Below are 26,700 nucleotides of genomic sequence, written 5' to 3' on the forward strand. Positions count from 1 at the left end.
TACAACTGACAGGAATGGAAGAGTGGGTAAACCTTCTGTAAAGGACCAAAAAGTATCTTCAGCTTCTGCAACTAACTCAACTCTAACTGTGGCAGGAAAGCAGCCAGATATACAATGCATAAATGCGAGTGGCTGGATTGGACCTATAGATCATAGTTTATACAGCACCCTTATTTACATCATATATAACTATCAAATTAGAACCCTATTAATATTGTTAACCAATTAAGCATAGGGTATACATTTTATTCTAAGCTTATTCTCACCTTCTTGTGCTCTTTAAGGTTACATTTACATCACACTATAGTACGTGAAAACCAAAACCTTCAACTCTCCCCAGAAACGACAGATACAATCAATCCCCAAAGGTGACAACTAATGTACTTCATTGTCAGAGATATGGTAGTAATGATCAAGTATTTATATCACCTTCTACCTGAGAAACAGCATGCTGTGGATGGAATATCCCACCCCACCCCCCCGGCCCAATTCATGTTGAAGCCTAATCCCCAATGGGATGGTATTTGGAGGTAGGGCCTCTGGACAGTCATTAGGTCATGAGGGTAGAGCCTTCATGAATGTGATCACTGCCCTTTAAAGGGGGCTGAAGAGACCGGAGTTCTCCCTTTTCACTGTGTGAGGACACATGGCCATCTGTGAACCAGTGAAACGGCCCTCATCAGACACCAAATCTGCCCACACCTTGATCTTGAACTTCCCACCTTCCTTAACTATGAGAAGTAAATTTCGGTTGTTTATAAGCCACTCTGTAGCAGCCTAAACAAACTAAGACACAGCATAAATAGACCAAAGAGTTCAAATGTACTTTTTTCAGAATGTAAACTATAGTTATGGGATATTTAATCGACTGAATGTAAAGCATTAGTTATGGAAAACAAGCAAATTTGTTCATTTTAACTAAAACTGGGAACTGGAAGAAAGCAGGTAGGAAAAGAATGCGTGTGAATACAAAAGAAAGAAGAGACATGCTTTTGAATTTGCCAGCTCTCCACAAACTGCCTAGATAACCCGTCCCTTCCCCCAACCTTATGGGGATGAGAGGAAGTAACACTGGGGGAAGAAGGGCACAAGAAAATACAGCTAAAAAACTGTTTTCAGTACTTGACACACGTGAGATAAGCCATTCTGACTGTGGAACTAACTATGATCCTGAAGTGACCCCATGAACTCCAAGCTCCAGTTCAAGAATATGAGGTGGGCCACATAAGACTAAATTTGCCAAAGTCTAGTGGCAAATATGCATTAATCAATATGTTGAGAGAATATGTCAATGTCTCTCCAAAGAATAAAAAGTGCAGTACAGTTAAAAATAACTAAAATTAAGATATTTTGCTGCACAATGCTGTGATATATAGAATGTTTTCAAGCAATCAGCCAGTCATCTGACTGAAGCAGCTACTCTACAAGGAGCTCTCATCTCCAACCTGCTGGGCAGTACATGGGCTCTCACACTGACAGTATCAATACCACGCTTAACTATGTTTATTCTGCATCACTGTATGTTGTCACTTATTCTTATAACACATAGCAGAGAGTTCAGCAAAAATTTCTTGCACATCTACTGTGCACCAAGCCCTAGTAAATGAAGGCTATTGAGTCTCCTCCAAGACTTTAGTAATCTCATTCAGTATAAGTCCTTTAAATATCACAGATATACTGACAACTCCTAAGTACACTTCTCCAGCTTGGTCCCCTCTCTCCTGGTCTTCTTACACATCTAACTCTCCATTCACCATCTCCTCCTGGGTATCTGATAAGAATCTTAAACTCCTGATCTCACCCTCCAGAACCTGCTTCAATCCTACGGTCTTCATCTCGATAAACAGCAACTTAATTCTTCAAAACCTTTTGCCCTCTGCTTCCTCTATTTGATACCCTATATTTAGCCATAAGCAAATACTGTTGGCTCCATTTTAAAATGTATCTAGTATATCTAGAGTCTAATCACTTATTATTCCACCTCCCAGGTCAAGCCAACATCACCTTCCACCTGAATTCTTTTAATAGCCTCCAAACTGGCCTCCCTACTTCCAACCCATCCCCTTTGTATTCTCAGCATGTCATTAGTGATCTTTTGAAAATGTAAAGCAAATCAGGTCAATCTCTGCTCAAACTGCTCCAATAACTTCCAGTGGTGTTGCCTCCACATCTAACAAATACAAACACCCCAACCACAATATGTTCAAAACTAAACTCATTCTTTCCCCTTATCCCATTTGTTTTTCCTATTTTTCTGGGTTTTTTTGGCTGCACCGCACGGCATGCGGGATTCTAGTTCCCCGCAGGATTGAACCTGTGCCCCCTGCAGTGGAAGCGGGGAGCCGCAACCACTGGACCACCAGAGAATTTCCAGTTTCTCCTATTTTTCATCTCCCTATCAACCACACCTAAGTCAGAAGCTTTATAACCTCTTCCTTTCATTTACTGCTGACATCCTGTCACCAAGTTTTAGAGCTTCTACTTCCTTAAGTTCCTTAAACCCATCCCCTCTTCCTTATTTCCAAGAGTTCAAGCTTACTTTGTTTCTAACATGGATAATTACATTAGCTTTTTTATCTGGTCTCTAAACTTCTGTTCTCCACCCACTGCTCATCTTCTTTAAAAACACACAAAAAAACAGATGAAAATCCTTCTCCTCCTAGCTTTCAGGGGAATGCTCAGGCCCCTTAGGTTAACATACAAGGTATCCCAGTGCCTTTCTCCCACCTTATCACTTGCCACTCATTGTATAAGCCCTACCTTCTAGTTATATCAAAAGAATGTACATGTTCTCCCAACATGTACATTCTGAGATCCACAAAGGCTGCTCTTTGTGCCTGGGATAACACTTCCGACCTTCATCCTGCATCTAGGAGACCCCTATCTGATTCTTTAAAACTATATCCAGGCATCACCTCCTCAGAAAAGCCTCTACAGTCACAGTTTGATTTACAGCCCTCCCTTTTGTACTTCTACAACATTATGCATGCCTTACTCAAACGCTTAAATCACACTGTAATCAATGGTATATGCATCTCTCTTGTCCTAATAGACTATTAGTTCCCATAGGGAAGCAGCAATGAATGATCTATTCAAGATTGTTTCCCTAGACTCCAGCAGTGCCTTCTGAATTGAAATGCCAAGTCGTTTCAAAAGTCAGATTACCTCTACAGCCATGATGATAATAGCAGCTTTCTTTTTGATTGTTGAATTGGCAGGAAGGTTTATTAAAGAATGTACACCCATTCCAAGACTACTAATAGGTGGAAGATCAAGCCAATCAGGATCCCTTATCCCCCCCATGCAATCTTTGGCCATGGGGTAGATAGTGCCATTTCCATCTCGAAGAATAACAGGAGACTCCTATAACAGAGGTGAAAATTTAAAAAGTTTGGCTCCCAATCAAAAATGTTATGTCTGATTTTTACAATAGTTATATTTATTTTCAAATTAGATTTTGTATGTTTGTAATAGTGACCAAATATTAAAATATGCTGAATATTCTAAATTCTTCAATGTTTAATAACAAGCAAACTAGAGCCAAAGCCTAAGTGTCACAAAAATGCCAATGTTGTCATATGAATTTTCAAAAGCAAAAATAAGCCTCTATACCTGTCCAGCAGTAAATATGGCTACATTCCTCTCATTCTGACCAAGGAAAGCAATGCTGCTTGTAGGGAAATTATTTTCCTGTTCTGCTTTTCCTGTAGCAAGATCAAAGATACAGTACCGTACCCAATTTCCAGTCTTCAAAACCGCATGCACACCTTCAGAAACACATAAATGTAAAAAAAAAAGTTAAACATCTTTAGTAAACTCTAGTAAGTAACTACCAAATTTTACATCTCTAGCCACATTTCAAATGTAGATACATTTCATTCCATAATGTTACACACAGGGGACAAAAACTGCCAAATGCCCCAAACCACTTTATCTAATTCCCATTTACTGCACAAGTATTAATAAAACATGGAGTATGCCAGTTAGAAAAATTACAAAATCTTTACCTTTGGAATCCACATTCACTGCTAATATTTCTGTTTTTTCAGGTATACAAAGCTTTTTAGGAGTCCTTTGGAAACAGTCGGGAACTTTTGGCGTTCCCCCAGTTTTGACAACCTGCATGACAAAAGGAATTTTGCTCTCAAATCTGTAACATACTCAGGGTCCCGACATTCACCTGCTGAGTGAGTCATCTACACTTACCTGCAGTTCATCAATTCTAAGTAACCTACAATCCTGAAGGAGAGAAGAAGGGTCAGCATCTGAACCAGAGTTGTTCTGACAGTTTGTATTACTGGACGTTCCCGGAAATTTTACAGCAACATAGGCTCCATCCACTTTCAGCACCTAGAATACAGGTAAATACGATAAATGTTAACACTAATTCATATGAAATCAATATGCAAGTTAGAGTCATTGAACCAATTTAACACTGAAGACATTTAATTCCTCATGAGTATGTTTCTTCAATGATCGTCAAGTTGTAAAATTAACCTGAACACACTCACCAAACATACCGTTGACATCTACATCCATGACATATTATCCACGGACAACATAGGTAGAGTGAGCAGTGCAGAGAGTGCCAAGCACAGGACTTGAAATCAGAATACTTGAGTCCTACCTCTGCTACTTACTGCTTTTGACTGTAAGCCAATGTGATCCTCTTACAAAAACAGAGCTTCCCGTAAACTACAGTTCTATTTGAAATCAAAAGGCCTTTGTAAATTGCAGGACATGATGTATCTACTCTGCCCCTTAAGTCCAAATGAAAGACCATCCCATTTCAGAAACTAAAGAGCAATCAGGAAAAGCTACTTTGCAGGTATTCTACAGCTATAGTCCCATTTTGTTTTTAAGAATGTGAGAAGACAAAGGTGAAAATAATGGCATTCCAGCTGATGAACTCTACTCACTTGGTTTCTTGGGAGGCAAGACCCTCTCCAGGAAGAAGGGAAGAGAAAGTGGAAGCTTAAAGACAGTAGCAAGATTTTTAAATGTTATGGAAGATCATCTCCATTAAAACTGTATAAGTCCCAAAGAATGGACTGTATCAAAAAGTAATGTTATCTCTTTGCAACTTTTCTATAAATCTAAAATTATTCCCAAATAACACTTTTTCAAAAAAGCAGAATATCACCATAAATGCTCAAGGAGAGGTATAATAATCTTCAGTTCATCTGTCAGGGACAAAGGAGATACGTGCATCAGATTAAAGGATGGGACCAAAGAGATCAATAGAGGTGATAAATAAAGCAGCCTTGAGGACAGGGCTGACGAGCACTCACCAACCATAAGCTCTTCGATAACCAACACCCCTACAGTTCAGTTAGTAACTAATGCTTAGATATTCTGAACAAACCTTGCCAACAGGAACATTCTTAACATCTTCCACAAAAACGACTTCCCGAAGAGACCACTGCTCTTCGTTCACCTTTTCCTCCTCTTTTGGGGCAGGGGTGGACCGTCGTCGTTCTTAGACAACAACAAAATGGTAAGTACCAAAAAGAAAATGTGAAAGAGACTTTATAGATTTCATCTAAATATATGAAAAAAGATCATTTGTAAAGGGATACATAATTGAGATATCTAAATAAATTTCATGAATTACTGCTTTATGAACTTTCATAACTAACTTCCACTTTAAATGAATTCATGGTGAAAAATATCCATGTTTGTTAATGCCTAACGATATTAACACTACTATAAACAACTGCAAAGTACTTAAAAATTTAAAACTTATTCTGGACCCTCAAAATTAGGGCTATCTGACCAATGTTTTAAAAGGAGGATCATGTTGGGCTGTTCTTAAAACTAGCACATGACTATTAAAAACTAACTTTCAATTTCCTCAAGTACAAAGCAAGTAAAACTAGAAAATAAATGCACTTTGGAAAGCTTTTTTTAAAAAAACTCTTTAAATCCAAGGTGCGGTAGTAAATCTAGGTTTCTAAATTCTACAAATTGAGCAAAAGTTGTGACCAAGCCATAACCAATCTACAATAACAGTCCCAACAAAGGTAGGCAGATATTCTAGCATGGTAATTATTTCCTTCTATTATTGCAATGCACTTTACATGTTGCAGAAAATTGTAACTCGCAAAAACAACAAGAATACTCAACACTGTAAATACTGTTTTTCTATTTAAATAAAGTTGCACACTGAAAAAAAATCAAACTAGTAGAACACAATTTATATTAAAAGATATTAAAAATGGTCTGAATTGCCTCAAATCAGAAACAAACTGGCCTGGGATCTTACTTTGACCAATGTGTACTACACATAAAACTTACTATACGGCATTGATGCACTGCTGGCAATTGAGGATGCATCACTACACGTGGATGCTGGAGATGGTGGAGGACCCATTTCTGTTTTCACAGGTTCCTGCTTACTTTCAGGCCTGCAATTAGAAATAAGATTCTCCTTATAATTAGGAAAATGACGTATTAGGAACTTGTCAAATGGCTTATTTTTAAGACTCAAGTTTATTCTCATTAGGGAATGAAATAGTAAAAACTTATACAAAATGGTATTACTCTTTAGGATGCAAACTGAAAAAGATACACATTGCATAGTTCAAATTTTTATTAATGTTTTAAAATAGGAAAGAAATATACTATGTGAAGCTATCAACAACTTGGAACAATGGTTCAGATAAGCCTTATCTAGGGATAACAACAAAAGCTACACTCAATTTATCAATATAGCTTTATCATACGCCTCTTGAGCAAACAAGTTTCACACTTTAGTGAACCCTGACTTGGACATTGCAATTTAACTGAAAAGATGATAAAGGCAAATAAATAAAAAGTCTACTATATCATTAATTTCCTAGAGTTCAAAGAAGGAACTCTCCTCGTAATGGCTTATAAAACTTTACCACCAGATGGTCCAAGAATAATTACCTGCTATAACTGAAATGAGAAATTATAGTATTAATAAACTATCCCTCTTCCTTGAGTTATTTCATTAATGCTATACTCGAAAAGATAACTACAGCAACTACACAATATTCTACAGATGGTAAAAATATAATATTTTTATTCATTAAAAGGCAGAAGTCAATTTTTTTTTTTTTTTTTTGGTGGTACGCGGGCCTCTCACTGCTGTGGCCTCTCCCATTGCGGAGCACAGGCTCCGGACGCGCAGGCTCAGCGGCCATGCCTCACGGGCCCAGCCGCTCCGCGGCATGTGGGATCTTCCCGGACCGGGGCACGAACCCGTGTCTCCTGCATCGGCAGGCGGACTCCCAACCACTGCGCCACCAGGGAAGCCCAGAAGTCAATTTTTAAAGAGAAAAGTCATGTATTACTCAGCAATTTGTTATATATAGATCATGCTGGTATACATTATAATCAGGGCCATCATCTTAACCCCCTCATCTGCTATTAACCAACCCCACCAGGAATTTCACCTGAGTTTTGAAATAGTCCATAGAAAAACAGCGTTATTTTTACCAACATCTTAGCAAAGTGCTCAGTACAAGCACACATGAATACTCATGGCTGCTCTGCAAATCCTGTGACGGTGGAAGCAAGCCAGTACTGACTCATCACGAGCACGCTTAAAGTCAGCACGTTTCCATGACATGAAAATGATTATCTTAACGTTTAATTTCACTTAGCTCTTTTACTAAGTTTATTAATAGAGAAGGCAAATTTCAAGGAAGGTTCTGAAAAACTTAATAAGTCACAGGATATAAATACCACATCCTATTTTAATCTCGTTTTCTATTTGTGCACATCAAAAAGATTTCAAATGCTCTTTACAAAGTTTCATAAACAATGAAAATGTACTTTGTTATTTTTAGGATAAAAACAATCAATGCAAGTAGAGGGAAAGTCTATCCACCTATTTTTAAAAACAAGACATATATGGAATCTAAAAAAAGAAAAAAAAAATGATCATGAAGAACCTAGGGGCAAGATGGGGATAAAGACACAGACCTACTAGAGATCAGACTTGAGGACACGGGGAGGGGGAAGGGGAAGCTGGGACGAAGTGAGAGAGTGGCACGGACATATATACACTATCAAATGTAAAACAGATAGCTAGTGGGAAGCAGCCGCATAGCACAGGGAGATCAGCTCGGTGCTTTGTGCCCACCTAGAGGGGTGGGGTAGGGAGGGTGGGAGGGAGACGCAAGAGGGAGGGGATATGGGGATATATGTTTGTGTATAGATGATTCACTTTGTTATACAGCAGAAACTAACACACCACTGTAAAGCAATTATACTCCAATTAAGATGTTAAAAAAAAAAAGATGGCATGTCACATCCTACTCAACACTTTGGTTTCTCCCTTTGAAGAAGCAAAGGAAGAGAGCTGCCAAGTAAGGATCAACTTATGACCTAAGAGAAGTCACGTATCACTAGCCATCCACAGGCATCTCCACCATTGTGCTGAACACCCAGACCAAGAGTATGACCTGCCCTGGGATAAAACGTGGGAGTTTAGGGGAGATGGCAATGTGGTATTTTCACTTATGCCTTTGCCTGCAATGAAGTAAGCCTTTAAAAAGCAAGTGTCTAGAGTCTGGTATTGAGAATGCTCAATTAGATCAGCTAATACGGGCTAGATAAGGAAGAGGATTCTAAAAAACCTTTTTCTCTTACACGGGTTCCTCCTAAAATCTAGTGCCAGCTGAAACTCATGTGCTTGGAAAATATCCACACCATGTCTTGCACTTTAAATATAAAATATTATAAATCCATTTAATTGAATAAACATACTCTAAAACAAAAAAATAAATAAATTTTTAAAAAAAGACAGCACAAAGCACAAAATAAAGCAAAAAACTCTTAATTAGGCATAAATAACAGTAGCTTTGGTTTATTAAAGAATATCTTTAAACTTATTTTAACAGTAATCCTTGTACAATCATTACATTAATTTGAGCAAAAAATTTCAGAACTTTAAAAATCTATATGTATAGTACAGTCCCAATCATTTCTTTTCAATGCTTGTATACATTTAGAATAAAAGAAAATAGTACACCAAAATATTTAAAACGTTATTTCTGGAATGTGATATTATATTACTCTTCCACGTTTCTATAATGCTCATGTATTTTTACAACATTAAGAAAAAAAGTAATTTTGAAACTTTACTAAAGTGTTTAAGATCATGTACCAAACAACCAAATTATAATACACAAATATTTTTAAAGATGAGTAGATGCTTCTAAAAGTACAGGTGTTAAGATCTGTGTACCTGGCTCCCGAACAGTAAGCCAGCCCCAGAATGTGGGTTATACACAATTCAGTGGTGTTTCTGTTCACATATCCCCCGCAACCCAAAAGTTTACAAATCCTTTATAGTTTCCCTCCCCAGCACATTAACCTATAAAACCCTTTCAATGATCAAGATGCAGGCAAGATGTCTGGTAGAAATTAAGATAATTATACATGGAGAGAGGAGGAATAAGTCTGCCTAAGACAGTAAGGCTGAACATACTATCACTGCTATACAACACCTTCCAAGGATGAACTCTAATGACAAAACAAAGATATCAAAAGAGAACTCTACACCGCCATTCTGGCCACCGAACATTAAGAATAACTATAATATACAAATATTAACCAATTTGCAAACAGTAAATTTTACCAATTCCTTTCAAAATTCGTGGGGATCTTAATAAGACCCCCTCACGTTAACACTTCTCTAAGTCACTGTACACCTCTAAAGTCTCCTTGGTTACCCCCCCTTCACATACAGAGCAAACTAGAAACTGGTGTTAAATCAAGATTAGTTAGGGCATAGTACTTACTTAGCTTCAGTAGCTTTGCTAGCTTTGTCCATGCTTTTCAAGCTCTCAGGAGATCTAAGCTGAAACCTACAGCTATCATTCATATTCCAAACCGATTCCATTAAGACACCAACTTTAGGAATCCCCGCACTAATTGAAAATGCAACTGCTCCAGCATGATAGAGAGGATTATTTCTTAGGCATACCTAGCAAACAAAAGAAAAATCACCATCAAGATGACATAATTTTAAAACAAACTAAAGGAGTTACGTGTTCCCAAATCATGGAGCAGGAGTAACTGGCACATTTGCTAAAAATGAACTTTAAAATTTCATGCAGCAAACATCCTGACCGTTCTGCCACAAGGACACAGATGAGAAATAGCAGAGAAGAAACTAAAAAGGTTATTACTTAAAAAGTGAAATGTGAACAAAACAATTACATTTTTTGGTCTGTTTCTTATAATTTGAAATTATTTTCTTCCTTAATTCATGATGCTATATATAGGCTCCATAACTTCATCTCTACTGATACTTGTTTCCCTCAGAAGATTGTTGTTTCCTACAGGCCAGAATTTTCACTGGATAATATAAGTTTTCTCTTAAATTAGAAAAAGAATATGTAGACATTAGTGTTAGAAGTTAATTGAGTTCAGTAGTGAATGACCTATAAATTCTCACTGCCAGGGAGTACCCCTAGGTCATACTCTAAAACCAATAACCTCTAAGGTGACACTGCCAAACGCACCAACAGTAACTCTAAATGAGGTATGAACATTATTTCTGGAAATCTCTTTTGATTCTGAAGTAGCCCAATCTTACTGACATTCTGTTCGTCATCCAGTGAATAATGATTATGTTATATTTGACAGTGGACTATATATGATGATCATGTTTTTTTGTCAATTTATAATTAAATATAAGTCACCCAGAAGAAGGTGGTACATTGAGAAGTACAGGAACTGGGAATACTGACACAGAGCAGGAGTTCTATCAAAGAATAGTTGTGTGTCACTAAATATAGCTCTGTGGCATAGAATGAATAGCTCAGAAGAGCCAACTTCTTGAAAAGGGTATGTCCTGCTTAGGTTGACTTAAAGAGAGGTTTCATCCATAAATTTTTGGAAAATACTGGTGAAAGCTTAAATACTGAAAGAGGATCAACAAGAAAGAAGGCTATAATTGTCCAAGACATGTGGCAAGATATATTAGAAGATAATTTATCCATTAATACCTTCTTATAAAAATAAATGCACCTTAGAGACAAGGAGGTATATATGCAACATATAAGAAGACATGCAACGAATATTTGCTCAACATACTACTCTCCACAATTATGATCTGTGAGTGCAGGTGCTGCTGCAAACTCTTAACTGATCGACCATTCTTTCTGATGTTAACATATGAACGATTTCCCCATTATGTGGCCATGACTGTCTTAAACCTCCAGTTTTCTACACTTTAAAACAAAATCTTATTCTATACCCAAGTATTGGAATATGCTGCTATTTTTCACCAATTTAGTGCCAAGCTATTTTGCGTAACGCTTTTCTTCAGTGCATCTTTATGTCTATAGTAATGTCATCCTACATGCTAATAAGGCATCTGCCAGGATATCCTGCTAATATGTGAGTCTAATAAATAAGGAACTTTGAAAACATTAGAAATCAGTATGTGAACTGAATAAGGGGAGCCCCTAAAAAAGACAGATCTGTCCAAACCAACTGACGTAAATAATGAAGACTAAACAACAATATTCAAAATAATGGGTAATTGCTGAAAACTTCCTAGTTGGAAGGCCAAGAAAGGGGTCAGAACAAGACAACCATGAATAGGACCAAAAAAAATGGAGTCCCAAACAAAAATAAGAAGTACATAGGCTGAGTTTTGGAGAAAAGTAACAGCTAAAGTAGTGATTACTTTTTAAGACATACGTAATGTAAACATGATACCACCTTATAGTGATGAGATAAAGCTGAATTGAAGAAAAAGTGCTAGATGAGGAAATTAGTGCCATGTTACGTCACAAAAACCATTTGTCTAAGCATTAGGGATTATAAAGTCCTTAAACTCTCATTGCAGCACTTGCTATAATGAATATAAATGTCAACTTTTAACCAGAAGATAAATTTCTACCAGAATCTAATGAATTAGAAGTATAACAGTAGTTCTCAGACTCCTTTGGTCTCAGGACCATCTCCCCCTATTAAATATTACCAAGGATCCCCAAATCTTTTGTTTATGTGGGTCATATATAGTTGGTATTTAATGTATTAATAATTAAAACTGAAAATTTTAGGTATTTATTTAATATTAATAAACCCCATGTTAATATAATTTATAAAAATAACTACATTTTTTTAAAAATCAGCAACAAAAGTGGCATTGTTTACATTTTTGCAAATCTCTTCATGTCTAATTTAATGGAAGCAGCTGGAGTCCCACGTATGCTCCTGCATTCAATATGCTGTAATATATTACTTTAGCTAAAGTATGTGACAACAACTCAGCCTTACACAGATAGGTAACTGGAAAAAGAAGGGCTCTACAGATCCCCCAGAAGGGCTGAGAAGCCAGGAGGAGTCCTTGGACCACACTTTGAGAACCACTGGGGTACTAGAAAATCACAGTCCATAAGATATATATATAAGAGGCTAAAACCACCTCAGAAACTAGTAGAAACATGAGGATTTGAGGAAGCCTCCTGCCTTATTCTGACAATATCACCAGAGAGCAGTATCTTTCAAACTGCTTGGTCATAAGAATCATCTGGGATGTTTGTTACACATAAGGAAGCCTGGGTCCTACCACCAACCAACTGAAGGAATAATTCAGGCTCCAGACTCTACATTTTTAAACTCTACATTTAAGTACCAAATGATTCTTAAAACCAGGTGAATCTGAGATTCCTGTCCCACAGGAAAACCAACTGACATCAGGGCAGAATCTATGTTACTCAGCTATTGAGTAAAAAGTGATGTGGCACATACATACTACTGGAATCAGGCCCTTCAAATGACATTCATTTATAAAACTGCCTATGGGGGGATTAATTACAGGCGAAGAAAATGATTTTGATGAGCAACAATGCCCATTAGGACAGACTTAATTCGTTTTTTGTTTTTAATGTGTATGTATTTATTTATTTATTTTGCCTGCAGTATGTGGACTTCTTAGTTGAGTTACGCGGACTTCTTAGTTGCAGCGTGTGAACTCTTAGTGGCGGCATGCATGTGGGATCTAGCTCCCTGACCAGGGATCAAATCTGGGGCCCCCTGCATTGGGAGCGTGGAGACTTACCCAAGGAAGACCACCAGAGAAGTCTCAGGACAGACTTAATTCTAACCACTTACCTGGGTACCAACAGTGATGTTCGGCATTGAAGAAATACCAGCACTAGATTTGGGCTTTTTGTTTTTTGCTCTAGCTTTCTCTAACATTTTTTTCCTTTGACTAAAAGGGACTACACCCCTGAAAAGGAAAAGCAAAAATTGGACAAATAAGCGACGAAGAAGCCCATTAAATAAATGTGAAATTACACACATTATATTTAAGTATTACTGGTCTATTCCTTCTCTAATATTTTTGCCTCAGTATAATATTAGCATGTATAACTTATTAATAATCATAACTTGATCACAGGTTTAATACATAACTGGGTCCATTTTTATTAAACATTTAGGATTAAAAGTCACAGGAAATTCATCATTTGATATTTTCTTCCAAATAATTCTGTTTCATTAGTAGATTCCCCTATACATTACTTCTGCCAATGCAAAGCTGCTAATTCCCTACAACACAACAGAAAATACATTTGATGTCCCTTTCGAACATTAAAGGGATAATTAAATGAGGCATAGAATACTCATACAATGACATACTTTAATAACCTTTAAAATTATATTTTATGTAACTGTTAAATGAAAAAAGTATGAAAAACACTCTAAGTTTCTAATTAAGTAAAAGCAAAGTACATGTTTATATATAGGAAAAAAAAGATTAATAAAATACTCCCAAAATGTTAATAGTGGTTACATTCGGGTTGTAGGATTATAGGTGATTTTTGTTTCTACTTTTATACCTTTAAAAAATTTCATAATTATAGTCACTAAGGATGTATTATTTTTATAAGCTTTTCTTTATCTTAAGGTTTTTTTCCAATGTTACTCTGCTCCAAAGTGAAAATTTCCCTCTCTATAAAGCATTAGTTTTTTTTTTTAAATTGAAGTATAGTTGATTTACAAAGTTGTGCTACTTTCTGGTGTACACCAAAATGATTCAGTTATTATTTTTATATATATATATATATATATATACACACAGAATATGAAATATATGATTATACATATATTCTATATACAGAATATGAAAAAGAATATATATACATATATAGAATATAAGTAAAAACAAGTTACCTTTTCAAAAGGATTGTGGTCAAAATATATATTATGTATATTTTTTCATATTCTTTACCATTATGGTTTATTACAGGATATTGAATATAGTTCTCTGTGCTATACAGTAGGACCTTGTTGTGTATCTATTTTCAATAGAGTAGCTTCTATCTGGCAATCCCGGACTCCTAGTTTATCTCTCCCCTAACCCCTCTTTCCCCTTTGGTAACCATATGTTTGTTTTCTGTGAGTCTAAAGCATTATCTTTCAACTGACCTTCTCTATTGGTATTCGACTACTCAAAGCACCTATCTGTGCACATAAAAGCATCCACTGATATGAAATACCCCCCTCTGTGATACTCACCACCAATATAAATTGTTCTCTAGCTGTGCGCAGGTATAAAGGGCACAGCAGTGTAAAGAAACAATCCGTTCTCCTTGAAGTTCTGAGTAAGTCTGTGCCGTGTGCTCTAATTTAGAAGCCACAGAACTTAAAGTTTCATCTACCCATGTAGCAACCTAAAGATAAAACATTAGAGGATTAAGTAAAAACAAGTAATCTTTTCAAAAGGATTGTGGTCAAAACAAGGGCAAGGAATACCTACACTGTGGACTGGAATTCTAAAGGCTAGAAAAACGAGTAATTCAGAAAAGGTTCTTAATAAGACTAGAAACTATTTTCTTCCGGCAAATCAATCAAAATAGTAGTTATTGAAATAAATGTCTAAAGCCATCTCTAAGGCATTAATTGAAAGTAAGTATCTGCTCCAACAATTTTTAAACGAATTTAGTGACTCTAAAGTCACACTGATAATCTGAGGTATACTATCCATACTTCCTCAATCTATCTATTGTAGCTCTTCAATATCTCTTTTGTCAGCACTTAGCTTGAATATTTTTTCCTTCCCTTAAAGTAGAAAGCTATCTCTGAAAAGGAATTATAATACAGAGATAAACCAGTAGTAAAAAGATTATACATTGGATTACTGTACTAAGGCGTGAGACACTTTGTATTTGCAGATCTAGTTAGATAGAAAGATAGAAATGAAAAGCTAGAAAAGGGGCAGGGAGAGGAAAAAAATCAAGAATTTAAGAAATGTTTATCACAGTGTGTCATACCTTGTTATTTTCTGTAGCGACAGTTGCTCTTATGCTATTTGCAGACAGGAGAACTATCTTTTCATTCGTTAGCCCCAAAAATGTTGCTCGTGGATGATGTAAGGACGGACTCTTTGAAAGCATAAGAAAAGTGATTTTACCATTCTGTATGCTGATTTGAAGAGCTACTTAAAGCAAGATTTAACATAATGAAATACCTGTGCATTTCTGTAAGGCTCAGATTCACTCCACTTCCACTGATAAAGTTCTCCTTTACTGCTGACAGCCAAAAGCTCAGAATACAGAGCCCCAATACAGATGAATTTTGTTCCATCCTGTAAAGTGAAAATAACACAGTGGTATAAATATAACAACTGCCAAACCTAAAGATTCAGATACATCACATTAATTACTACATCAAATTTCGATTAATTATGTGAACACAAAAACCGCTTTAGCAAAGTCTCCAGCACAGCCCGCAATGCCCTCCTTTAAGTGGCCCAGGCCCCCCCGCCCCCGAAACTCACTATCCTCCAGTCATATTGGCCTTTTTCCTGCTCCTGCCAGGATCCCACCACGTCCTTGTTGTTCTCTTGCCTTGTTTCTCAGGTGACTCACTCCCTCTCCTCAATCAAGTCTGCTCAAATGAGACCTTCCCTGACTGTACTATCTACAAAATCGGCACTCTAATATTCCATCTCCTGACTCTGCTTTCTTTAGTTCACAGCACTTCACAACTTGACATATTGTATTTACTCATTTATAGTCTACTTCACTCAAATATAAGCTTTGTCTTGTTCACCACTGTATCCCCTGTTCTTAGAACAGTGAACAGAGTAGATGCTCAATAAACGTGTTGAATAAATGAAGAAAAAACAGACTAAGGAGTTGAAGTGGGGAAAGTCGAGTATCAACACAAGATTCCTTCCCTGTAGGCTATTCCAAGCTGCTGAAACAAGTGTCCGTGTTGTTTAAGGTAAAAGTTCATTTAGTTTTAAAGCAATGCACATGCAATGAGTTGGAACGCAATTAAATTATAAAAAGTGCAGACAATAAGTTAAATAAATAATATCAATGATAAAGTGATAAATTTTTTAACATAAGACATCAAAATGATCAGAAATCTCACAGCAAAACTTGCCAATAACAGATTTTACGTTATCTTTTTGCCACTGCAAAACTTCTCTGCTCTCTGATATTCTGGCTCCAGAGTATGCTAAACTAATGGCATCTTTTTAGGTTTCTGTCAAATTCCAATCTTATTTGATCAGATGGGTTATGGTGCTCAGCTATAGTCTGTGAAGCCTGCCAAGACCTATAATAACAACAGGTTACGCCTCAGAGCTGTATAGAAAGAACACTAATTTTTTTTATTTTTTGCAGTTTCATGCTGGTGATTTTTCTTTTTTAAAATGTAAGCCACTAATTGTTTAAGAAAAAATTTTCAACCAAAAGTTGCATATTAATATTACACATGAACCGAAACACAAGTGACTTTTAGCACAGTACATACATGCTTACATAAACTCAAATATTTACACATTTAGAACAATTTCCATTTAACATATGAAATTTCTGAAATACATAAAAGCATTAATACTTTCTATAAAACTACAATTAAAACATCAATTTCCTACAAGCATATAAAACATCAAGTGCTTTCTTCGAGTTTCAAGTTACCTCTTTAAAATAGGTTCTTGCTTGCATATATAGTCTTTCTCCAATAATCAGTATGAACTTTTTTTTCCCCAAGAGTTTTATTTTCCAGGTACATTATAAGCTCAAGAGAACGGACCCAACAATTACGCAATGTAATTATGTCATAACAACTTAATTGCACATAATGCTTTAAAGTAGGTTTGGATGAAGTTCTCAAACACTTTGGTATATGTTCTTCAGGGACTTCTATTAGAAACAACAGGAATTGTAAGTCCCTTCAATCTCCATTTTGCTTTAAAATGGACAAGTCTTTGGTTAAAGTTCTACATTTTGGGCATTTATTATTAATTAAAATGGTCCCCAAACCAATAAATGGCGCTGATGTATTATTAGTTTACAAGACTTCATTTAACTTGTTTCTGATGCAGTGGGAAGCTATAGATATTCATTTATTATAACATGTCATTGATAGCTTCAATCTTTCACTTATAAGCAGACAAATCAATAGGTTTAGTCAGTATTTCTCTGTTCATTTTCTGTTATAATCTAAACTATACAGTAACTTGCAGTAACTATAGATACTGAAGAACACTAATTTTAATCTTCTATTTTACCAGTGCCAATCAGCTCTATTTTCAAGTCACATCTATGGAGGGATGGGAAAGAGACCAAACTTGAAACTTTCCAACTTAGCAATTCTACTCTTCCCTTCACCATGGGTATCTGAAAAACACTGTGTACTTTCTTCAGGGTTGCTGCATCAAATCTTAACATTTCTACCTCATACTTCCTTCTCGACCACTTGGTTAAAAAGATGACAGAATCAGACCAAGTGAGTCCAAAACCTGGATCTAACACTTATTAAGTAGGTAACTTCAGATAAGTTATGTAACTTCTCTGAACCCATTTCTTCACTTCGAAAATGGGTATAATAATACCACGATGGGGAGGGGGGCGGTAAAAACCAAATAAAGTAACATATATCGACGTACCTGTGGCACAAATAAGTGGTCAAATTCAACTCTGGTTACTCTGCTGCCCTGACTTCATCTCCTACTCACCCAAAAGGCACAAGCTTCCTGAGTATTTCCATCTCCATCCAGATTTACTTAATGAAAAAGCACCATTCTCCCCTCCCCCTCCCCATCTCAAGAGAAAGAAGTGTCCCTCTCTACTATCCAAGGACAACGCACCACACACAGTGGATACAACCCTCCCTCGTTACCTCAACAACCGTCCAAATCAGTCTGCCCTTCAGCCTCAGGCCCGGGAAAGTGAACTGTCACTTGGCGTGCGTCTCACCTCACCGGCTTGCGCTGACAGCCACAGCTGCTCCTGCAACAGCCTCACCGATGTCCCGTGCATTGAACCAATCCATCTTCTCTTCAAACTCTTTGAACCGCTGGACCCTGTTCATCACCAGTTCTAGAACCTCTCCTCTCCCTTGTCCACAGGTCACTACTCTCTACTGGTCTTCCTCCTATCTTTATGACTACAGTATTTTTCTCCACCTCCCCTGTACCACCATGTACTCCCTGACCCCAATTCTGTCCTTGTCCCTCTATTCAAATTATGCTCCACCCTCAGCCTAAGTGACTGTATCCACTGGGGCACCATGCTTTTAAACATGCACATCTTCTATCTCCAGACTAACCTGCAGATTAACTGCCTGGATGTCTGAAAAGCACCCTACCATCTCCAAAATGAATTCATCGTCTCCTCCAAAGCTACACGGCCCCTGTAGTCCCTATCTCCATGAATGACATCCACCACCCAGCCTGTAGTAGGAGGGCAATAAGGGAACCTGGGCCCTCTCTTCAACTCCTCCTCCTCTCTCAACCAGATGGCGACTAGCAAACCAAGGCTACACTTTGTCTCAACGTGCTCGCAGACTCTTCCCTTCACCCGCCCTCACCGTCACTGCTTTGGCTGGGAGCCTCACGGTTCCCTTCTCTAACAATTCTACCAGTCTCTTAGCTGACTCTAGATTTTCACTACTCCTATCTTTCTCCCACTGTGCCAATAGTGCTCGTCTCCTTAAAAATATACAAAAGCAAACCCCACCAAACTCATCGTGTCATTTCTCTAAGCACTTTGTTGCTGGCAGAACAACATCCTACCTCTCTGGCAAGTTGTCTAGGGCTCTCTGGTCTTCTCCACCCTGCTCTTCTCCTTCCCCCACCACAGAGCAGCAATTCTGAATTTCTCACTGTTCTGCACACACCCCCTGACCTTCCCTGACTCTAGGCCCGTACTTGATGTGTTTGGAATGCCTCTGCATCTTGGTTAAAATGCCGCTTAAGCGTCATCTGCTCTGTGAAGCCTTTGCCCCACCTCTCAGGTGGCGTTAGTCATTCCTCACTCTGAGCCCCTACCAAAATCCTACTCACACCGTCAGTCTAGCACTGGCCATACTGTGAACACATTTCACTGTATGTGACTGTCTTCCCCAGTGAGTTGCCTATGGGAATGTCCATAACGAACTCACCTCTACATTCCCATAGGCCAGCCTGGTGCTTGGCACATAGTAGGAGCACACTGACAACTGAAGGAACAAATTCATCTCAACTCAAACTTTTTGAGTAAAAACTCTGCCAGAGCAGTACAATCCTCAACAATTCATCCCTACGGGCACAGCACGGTGTGTGAGGCACTCTCAGAACTGACCTGCCCGTATCCTTCAAGGATGGGCCAGCGCTCCCCAGCTCACTAGTCCTGAATGAGCTAAGTGAACCCTGAAGGCTCTGAAGATCCATTATGGACAAATGAGGAGGGATGGCAAAACCACCAACCAAAGGAAGATGATGGAAAAATCACCTATTGTCTCTTGCCTGACTTAGATCAGTAGGTGGAGAAATACAGAGCAATCAAATACACACAAAGAAAGAGTATTTTAGCTCACGCACTTCATAATGTCATAGAAGACAAGGCTTTTATCGTTTTGATGAAATACTAATGGCTGCTTCTGAGCAAGCTGGGCCCTGCTTCAACCCAACTGGAAAAGGTGGATATGCACATTTCCTTAAAGATCAGTAGTTTGTAGCTCTTTTTTTTTTTTTTTAACAAAACGAATCATTTAGAAGCTGAATCTAATCAATAAATTTGCAACTGTATGAACATTAAACATCAACCAAATGAGGAACCCCTCCCTAAAGATAGATGGAAAATGTCAAAAATATGATAAAAATTACCTTAAAAAGCCAAAGCTTTAAAAGAAGAGGAAAAGAAAAAGGTCATTCAGCATAGCAACACGAACTCCTATTAACTTCATCTAGCTAGTGACTTATATTTTTAAAAAATTGGTCTTATTATTCCTAAATTTCTCCCCACAAACATTGGTTTTCTTTTTTTAAATTTTCCTACTATTAAGCAAACACTAGTTTTCCCATTAAGTACCAATTCTAACTGCAATGTGCTGTGTATTATGGCTGAAATGGATGTTATACAACTACAGGTTACATGGCACAATTTGGTCAACTGTCCTTAGTCACACTTCACTTCTCCTTACCTATCTAGGTTTCCATTTTCTCCTTATGCCTGGCTTCTCTTCCTCTTTATGACCTCTTCTCCTTTTGCTCTTACTTCATTCTTAAAGTACATTTGTGACACACCTAGCCAACTTCTAACAGATACTTCCTGGAAGCTTCCATATGTCGATTTAAAAAAAAAAAAAAAAAAAGACCTTCCTCACCCAACTTCCACTTCTAGAACCTTGAAGGCGAAGCAGAATGACCAACAAGTTTGATCAACTGGTCCCAACAGTGATGCTGCTTCAAATAATTTAAGGAGCCAAATGTCATGGGACTATTTCCTCTCAACACCATTCAAAGAAACTTGAGAATAACATGCAACTCTACAATTCAAAAGGCTGGCAGAGAATAAATTTTCTTATTTTCCCTAAACTATATGAAAATAGATCCAGAACAGTAAGGGATACGACTGTAAATTAACAATCCTGACTTGCTGAATCAGTCTCGTTTCTTCACCACCCACCACACAACTTTCGTCAAATTCTTCTCTGGGAATTTACTGGAAATAAAGGATGTGTGCATTTTCTAATTTGAAAGGGTCTGTTTTGTTACAGGGCACAAAGCAGAAGTTTTTATGTTCAAATCATCAGATTTACTTAGTATGGATTTCCGTGTAAGTTTTCTCTGCCCTTTCCCTTCAGCATTTACTACTTAGCTCTTACCTTTGCATTCTTACTTTTAACACTCTTTGTTACTATTGTAGCTGCATTTTTTATTCTCTTACCAGTCACTTTAGATTCTTGTTGAAAGTAGGTTGGTATAAATATCAATATATAAAAATATATAAATATATTTATATATTTATATATATATATAGTTACAATGTAAGTGTAGACATTCAGCAACACAAAACTAAATTTCTAATCTGAGAAAAGTAAATTCCAAAAATGACTGAGAAGGGAAAATGGAGCCATGTTAGATAATCACCTAATTGAAAGATTGCACCTTCAAAGTAACTCTTAGTAATCACTCTGGCCTCCTGTGATTCCCCAAAGCCTCTTATACCTAATTCCATTATGGTACTTACACCAAAGTATTAACATCATTGTTCTGCCTTTCTACAAAACTCTCACCCTAACACCTGAACAAAAGGCCTAACACACAATATGCATTTAATCAAGGCTACTCAATTACTGACTGGATGACCCTCACCTCTGTCTTCATGGAGCTTTCAACGTCTCTACAATTATTAATTATGCTTTTTTTTTAAAGATGTTGAAAAGTTAATGAGGGGAAAAAACTTTATGCTTTTTTTCTTTCTTTCTTTTTACCTTTTGACCCCTTCACCCATTTTTCCCACTCCCCACCTCCGGCAACTTCCAGTCTGTTCTTTTTTATCTATGAGCTTGGTTCTGTTTTTGGTGGTGTTTTTTTTTTTTTTAATTCTACATTTAAGTGAGAGCATATGGTATGTCTTTCTCCGACTAATTTCATTTAGCATAATGCCCTCAAGGGACATCCATATTGTCGAAAACAGGAAAGATTTCATTCCTTTTTTTACGGCTGGATAATACTGGTGCACGTGCACGTGTGCATGTGTGTCCCCATCCATTGGTGGATGCTTAGGTTGCTTCCATATCTTGGCTCTTGTAAACAATGCTGCAGTGGACATGGGGGTACATGTATTTCAGGTTAGTGTTTTCATTTTCTTCAGATAAATACCTAGAAGTGGAATTACTAAATCATACAGTAGTTCTGTTTTTAATTTTTTAAAGAACCTCCCTACTGTTTTCCATAGTGGCTGAACCAATGTACATCCCACCAACAGTGCACAAGGGTTCCCAATTATGCTTTTATACTAGTTTTGACATTTAAATCAAAATAATTTATGGAAATAAAGTTTAAAGTTACCTCAAATATTTTCAGTTTAAGATTATACTGTAAAGGCTTAAAGAGAACATTCATTCCACCAGTAAAGGAGCTTTATTAGCCTAGAAAATGGTGAAATTTTGAAGAAGTAGCTGTTCCTCTAAATAGGTGGTGGGAAAGTCAAGATTATTCCAGATAATTTAACGATGGAATTTCTCAGGTACTCTAACAAAAGGAAGAATGAAAAATACCATGGATAGTAACCAAACTTACAATTTATAAATACTGGATTAGGTCATTTCTGAAATTAAGCTGGGACATCCTCTTCCTACCCCCAAACCCCACCAAAAAAAAAGAGAGAGAGCAAAAGAGACAGAGAGGGAGACTACTTCCAAACAGTGCATGCTGACATCCTATACCTCCCTGCTCTCTCCACCTACCTCTCCATCTCCTATCAAGCTTGCCCCAAAACCCTTTTCTCCTCCCTCAGAGATCACCACCCCCAATTCTGGAGGACTAATAAGGCCCCACATAGTGCCTGTTTCTTTATGTGGAATGTATCCTATGCCCCTGTATGATCATTTTGCACACTGTTCTAAAAGCAAGGTCTTTTTTCCCTTTAACAACTCTCTGCATTCTCCTTCTGACTGTAGCATTCAGCCTTGCAAAACAATCATCTAGTGGTTTGTTGGTAACTGGGATAATGCTTAACAGCTTAATTAGGTTTATGCTGTTTTCTTTCCCTGAACTGAAATTTTTGATGTCTAAATTTCAATCACAAGCTAATAAAAAGTAGTTCTTCAGTGACATTTTAAATTAGGTTTTTCTTTAATAGGAAAAAAAGGTACAGTGTAGGATATACTTTGTTGTGCACACTGCTATTCCTCCTTCATTCAATGTCTAAACAAACCAAGGAAATAACACACTAAGTAAGTAAGGCCTGTACAGTGTCAAGATTTTATGACGCACTTAGTAACTGTCTCTGAAAACAAACTATACCCAAAACCATGCCTATCAGTAAAGGCCAACGAAGACCAGCTAACTTTAACAGAGGGTATGCTGGCCAGGGAAAAAGCTTGCTAAACTCATACTGTTCAAAACACTTTCAGATGTGTGACAAAGAACCCTACACTAATATGTATGCAATGGCACTATTAAAACAAGATTAATGAGTCCTCTATTACCTCCTGCCAATATGACATAGACACAGCTCTAGCATGATCAAGGCAAGAGAAACAGGAAACAAAGAACAATGTAGGGGAAAAAAAAAGAAATGAAAAAGAAAAAGCCCAATGGTTTAAATCACCTTCTACCATATGAAGTAAAAGTAGAAATTGGCACATTTCTAGTTTTATGGAAATAAGTAAGAGAATGTAATTCAGGGAAAGTCTGTCAGCTGCCAAAGAAAACAAAATAACCTTTTGCTTACAAAGAGGCTGATTGAAATTCATGTTCCTTCTTGCATTCAAGCTTTCCACATGAGCTGAATACAGAGGAAAATACATGAACTACATCAAGATTCACAATAACTATGAAAAATAAACAAATTCAGAACACTAAATAATATTTTTCCTTTAATATCCCAAATTCAACTTCAAAGAAAGAAAAGAAATCTACATCAGAATCTCCTTATCTGCTAGAGATAACCTTCAAGTTCTTATCTTCTTTTACTTCTACTTTAGAAAATTTCCTATCTAACTGGCTCTGGAAATAAGAAACAGGCACTCCAAAAACAGGTGAAAAACCCATGGCTTCCTACAGTAGCCTTTGAAGGTAAATTATCAATCACTTAAGACAGTGAAACCTACACACCATCAATAGACTGTGTTTATATGGGAAAAGAATCTAAAAGAGTGGATATACGTGTTTGTATAACAGATTCACTTTGCTGTACACCTGAAACTAACACAACATTGTAAATCAATTACACCCTAATAAAAATAAAAGTAAAATAAAAGGATGTGTTGACTCTGTTTCACTGGTAGCAGTGATGGATTTTTACAGATTCAAATCAACTTAAATCCTGCATGCTTTCTAGAAGCTAGTCATTGTACTACTACTCAGGATGCAGAGCATAATTCCCCCAGTCCATTCCTGTTCAGCCTGCTTTGTCTCCCACAGCTTTTAGAGCAAAGGGCCTGTCAGAATTCACTGCCATCAAACGGGAAAGCTAACTAATCAAAGAAACACAGATCCCTAATCTTGCCCTGACATGCATGCTTGTAACAATGACCAGAAACCAGCCCTGCAGAAAATGGGGTACTCCTGACAGTACAAAACAAATTCCTATCAAGAAATATACCATTAGTTACTGGTGTAATTACCACTAGAAAAGAAATCCTGAAACGGAATGCTGATGTATTATCTGGAACTACCATCCTTATTTCTCTGATTTACTTCATCAAGTAGAAAAAGAAATAGCACCACTGAACACATCTCCTTAAAACGACTCCTATACTGTCAAATAAAGATGATCTACTTATATTTTAAAACAAAATAAAAATATCACTTTATGTCTGCATTTTATTTTTATTTTTTATTTTCTGGCCGCGCCATGCAGCATGCGGGATCTTAGTTCCCTGACCACGGATCAAACCCAAGACCCCTGCAGTGGAAGCACAGAGTCCTAACCACTGAACCGCCAGGGAATTCCTATGTCTGCATTTTAAATGACAGTATGAAAATCTGAAATAAAACAGAAACTTTTTCGGGGGGCGGGGTGGGAGGAGTGCCAGGAATTCAGTTAAAATGGAAAGGATGGGTGGGGATTCTTTAGAAATACCTTATCAGGCCACCACTGCAAATCTTCTCCTAGAGACACTGGACTTTGAACCGGTGTATTCTTCTTATCCAAGTTTGGCTCTCCTTCCTTGCTGGTAGAGCCCCTTTCATTATCAAATGAGGCTCCATCAAGCCACCTTCTTTCACGTAAACGTAAAACGGATTCACGTTCACGCAACAGCTCAGAGTCTCTCTCTAAGGGAAGAAGGAGAACTGGTATGCAATTGGGTCACACCAGTGGGATAAAAGTAAGCCACTCTCTAGTAAAGACCCTTCAGGATGCAACTAACAGCAGTTTATCCACTCACAAGAATTTAATGTAAATGTATATCTAATAAGCTTGACATGCAACATTCAAAACATTAACTCTTTCAAGTGAATGTATGAAAATTATAAACTAGTATTTTTAAGCACTATGTAGAAGCAGACTTTTCTGAATTCTAACTATATGCTTTTAGAGCACAACTGCTTTATTTTAAACTGGATTTTGGATTTTTTAAATGGAGTTTTAAATTTTTGGCTTTCACTAAAAATGTTTACTGTAACTTTTAAATTTATTAGAAAATATGCATAAATTAAAATTTTAACACATTAGATACATAAACCAAAAAAAGAGTATTTCTTAGAGAGTCTACACATACAGATTTTTAAAAAAAATCTTGAAAAGGGTAAAATAAAAATCCATTAACATTAACTATAAAACTTCTGATAATCCAAGCCCTTGTTTAGAGTAATTTTATAGGCTGGATTTTTATGGAATAGTCTTAAATTTTTTGAGAAACTAGATAGAATACTTTTTTCTTTTGAGAATCTTTATAGAAAGATTACTTTACAAAAATGCTTTCCCTGAAACTGGCCTACAAACTTTTTAAAACCAGTTTTTTTCAGCTTGCTCACATATTATTTTTTAAATAGGCAACCAAAATAAACTTTCCAAGACTTGGATAGTAAGGATTAAAAACAATATTCAGTTGAACCATATAAAACTGCCATCCATGCAGATCTAACATGGTCAAGTACCACCAATTTCATATGGTTCAAAGTAAAACAGATGCCCACATAGAATGACCTAAGGAAAAGCAAAAGGGAGAAATTTAGAAGTTTTATTTGTGTTAGATAGTGAATATCTGAAATGCAATACTTGATGCATTTTAGGCAGTAAAATGTGCACTTATTTTTTAAAAATTTTCAAGCTGTTACATAATAGGTTCAGTACACTAAAAGATCATCCTAAGTCTGTTACTTTAAAACTGCTTTCAAGTACTAAGTATTTGCAGTAAGGTCTTAATATAAAACAGCATCCTTTCCAGTTTACTAATGATAAGTAAGTAACATATCTGATTCTTGCCTGTTATTTCAATCAAGCAGTTTTACATTCTGGAAAGTAAAAATCCTGACTTACAAAAGTTAAAATGCAAGCTAAATCCATATCAACATACACAGAGAAAGGTTTATTACATTTGTATGATTTAAAAATCTTCTTTCTAGACTCTACTGTGTACTATAGCTTTTCGAGATTTCAAACTTCTGAAAATATCATTTTAGTACGATAAGCATTTCTATATATTTATTACTGATAAATCTCATTCTAATAAGTTTTTTCATATTTCACTCTTCCATCTAACCAGGGTTTAAAATGAACAAAATAATCACTTTATTTTAATCAAATAAAC

General features: G+C 36.8%; 1 protein-coding gene across 5 annotated transcripts in view; it reads right to left on the reverse strand.

Annotated features, from left to right (window-relative positions):
* The window catches only part of UBR5 (ubiquitin protein ligase E3 component n-recognin 5), a 143,136-nt gene that overhangs the window by 59,848 nt on the left and 56,588 nt on the right, over positions 1-26,700 (reverse strand). For 3 of the 5 annotated variants that reach the window (XM_067017424.1, XM_059042976.2, XM_059042974.2), the window contains exons 9-20: positions 25,029-25,240; positions 15,467-15,583; positions 15,270-15,380; positions 14,515-14,669; positions 13,108-13,225; positions 9,777-9,961; positions 6,298-6,407; positions 5,366-5,478; positions 4,207-4,350; positions 4,008-4,119; positions 3,613-3,767; positions 3,166-3,363 (exon numbers count right to left, since the gene is read on the reverse strand). In XM_067017424.1, the coding sequence (XP_066873525.1) occupies positions 3,166-3,363; positions 3,613-3,767; positions 4,008-4,119; positions 4,207-4,350; positions 5,366-5,478; positions 6,298-6,407; positions 9,777-9,961; positions 13,108-13,225; positions 14,515-14,669; positions 15,270-15,380; positions 15,467-15,583; positions 25,029-25,240 (1,730 nt within the window). The remainder of the gene's footprint in view (positions 1-3,165; positions 3,364-3,612; positions 3,768-4,007; positions 4,120-4,206; positions 4,351-5,365; positions 5,479-6,297; positions 6,408-9,776; positions 9,962-13,107; positions 13,226-14,514; positions 14,670-15,269; positions 15,381-15,466; positions 15,584-25,028; positions 25,241-26,700) is intronic. The other 2 variants (XM_059042978.2, XM_059042977.2) reach the window with 1 other exon arrangement.

Source organism: Kogia breviceps, chromosome 17, assembly GCF_026419965.1.
Source record: "Kogia breviceps isolate mKogBre1 chromosome 17, mKogBre1 haplotype 1, whole genome shotgun sequence".
Lineage (NCBI taxonomy): Eukaryota > Metazoa > Chordata > Mammalia > Artiodactyla > Physeteridae > Kogia > Kogia breviceps.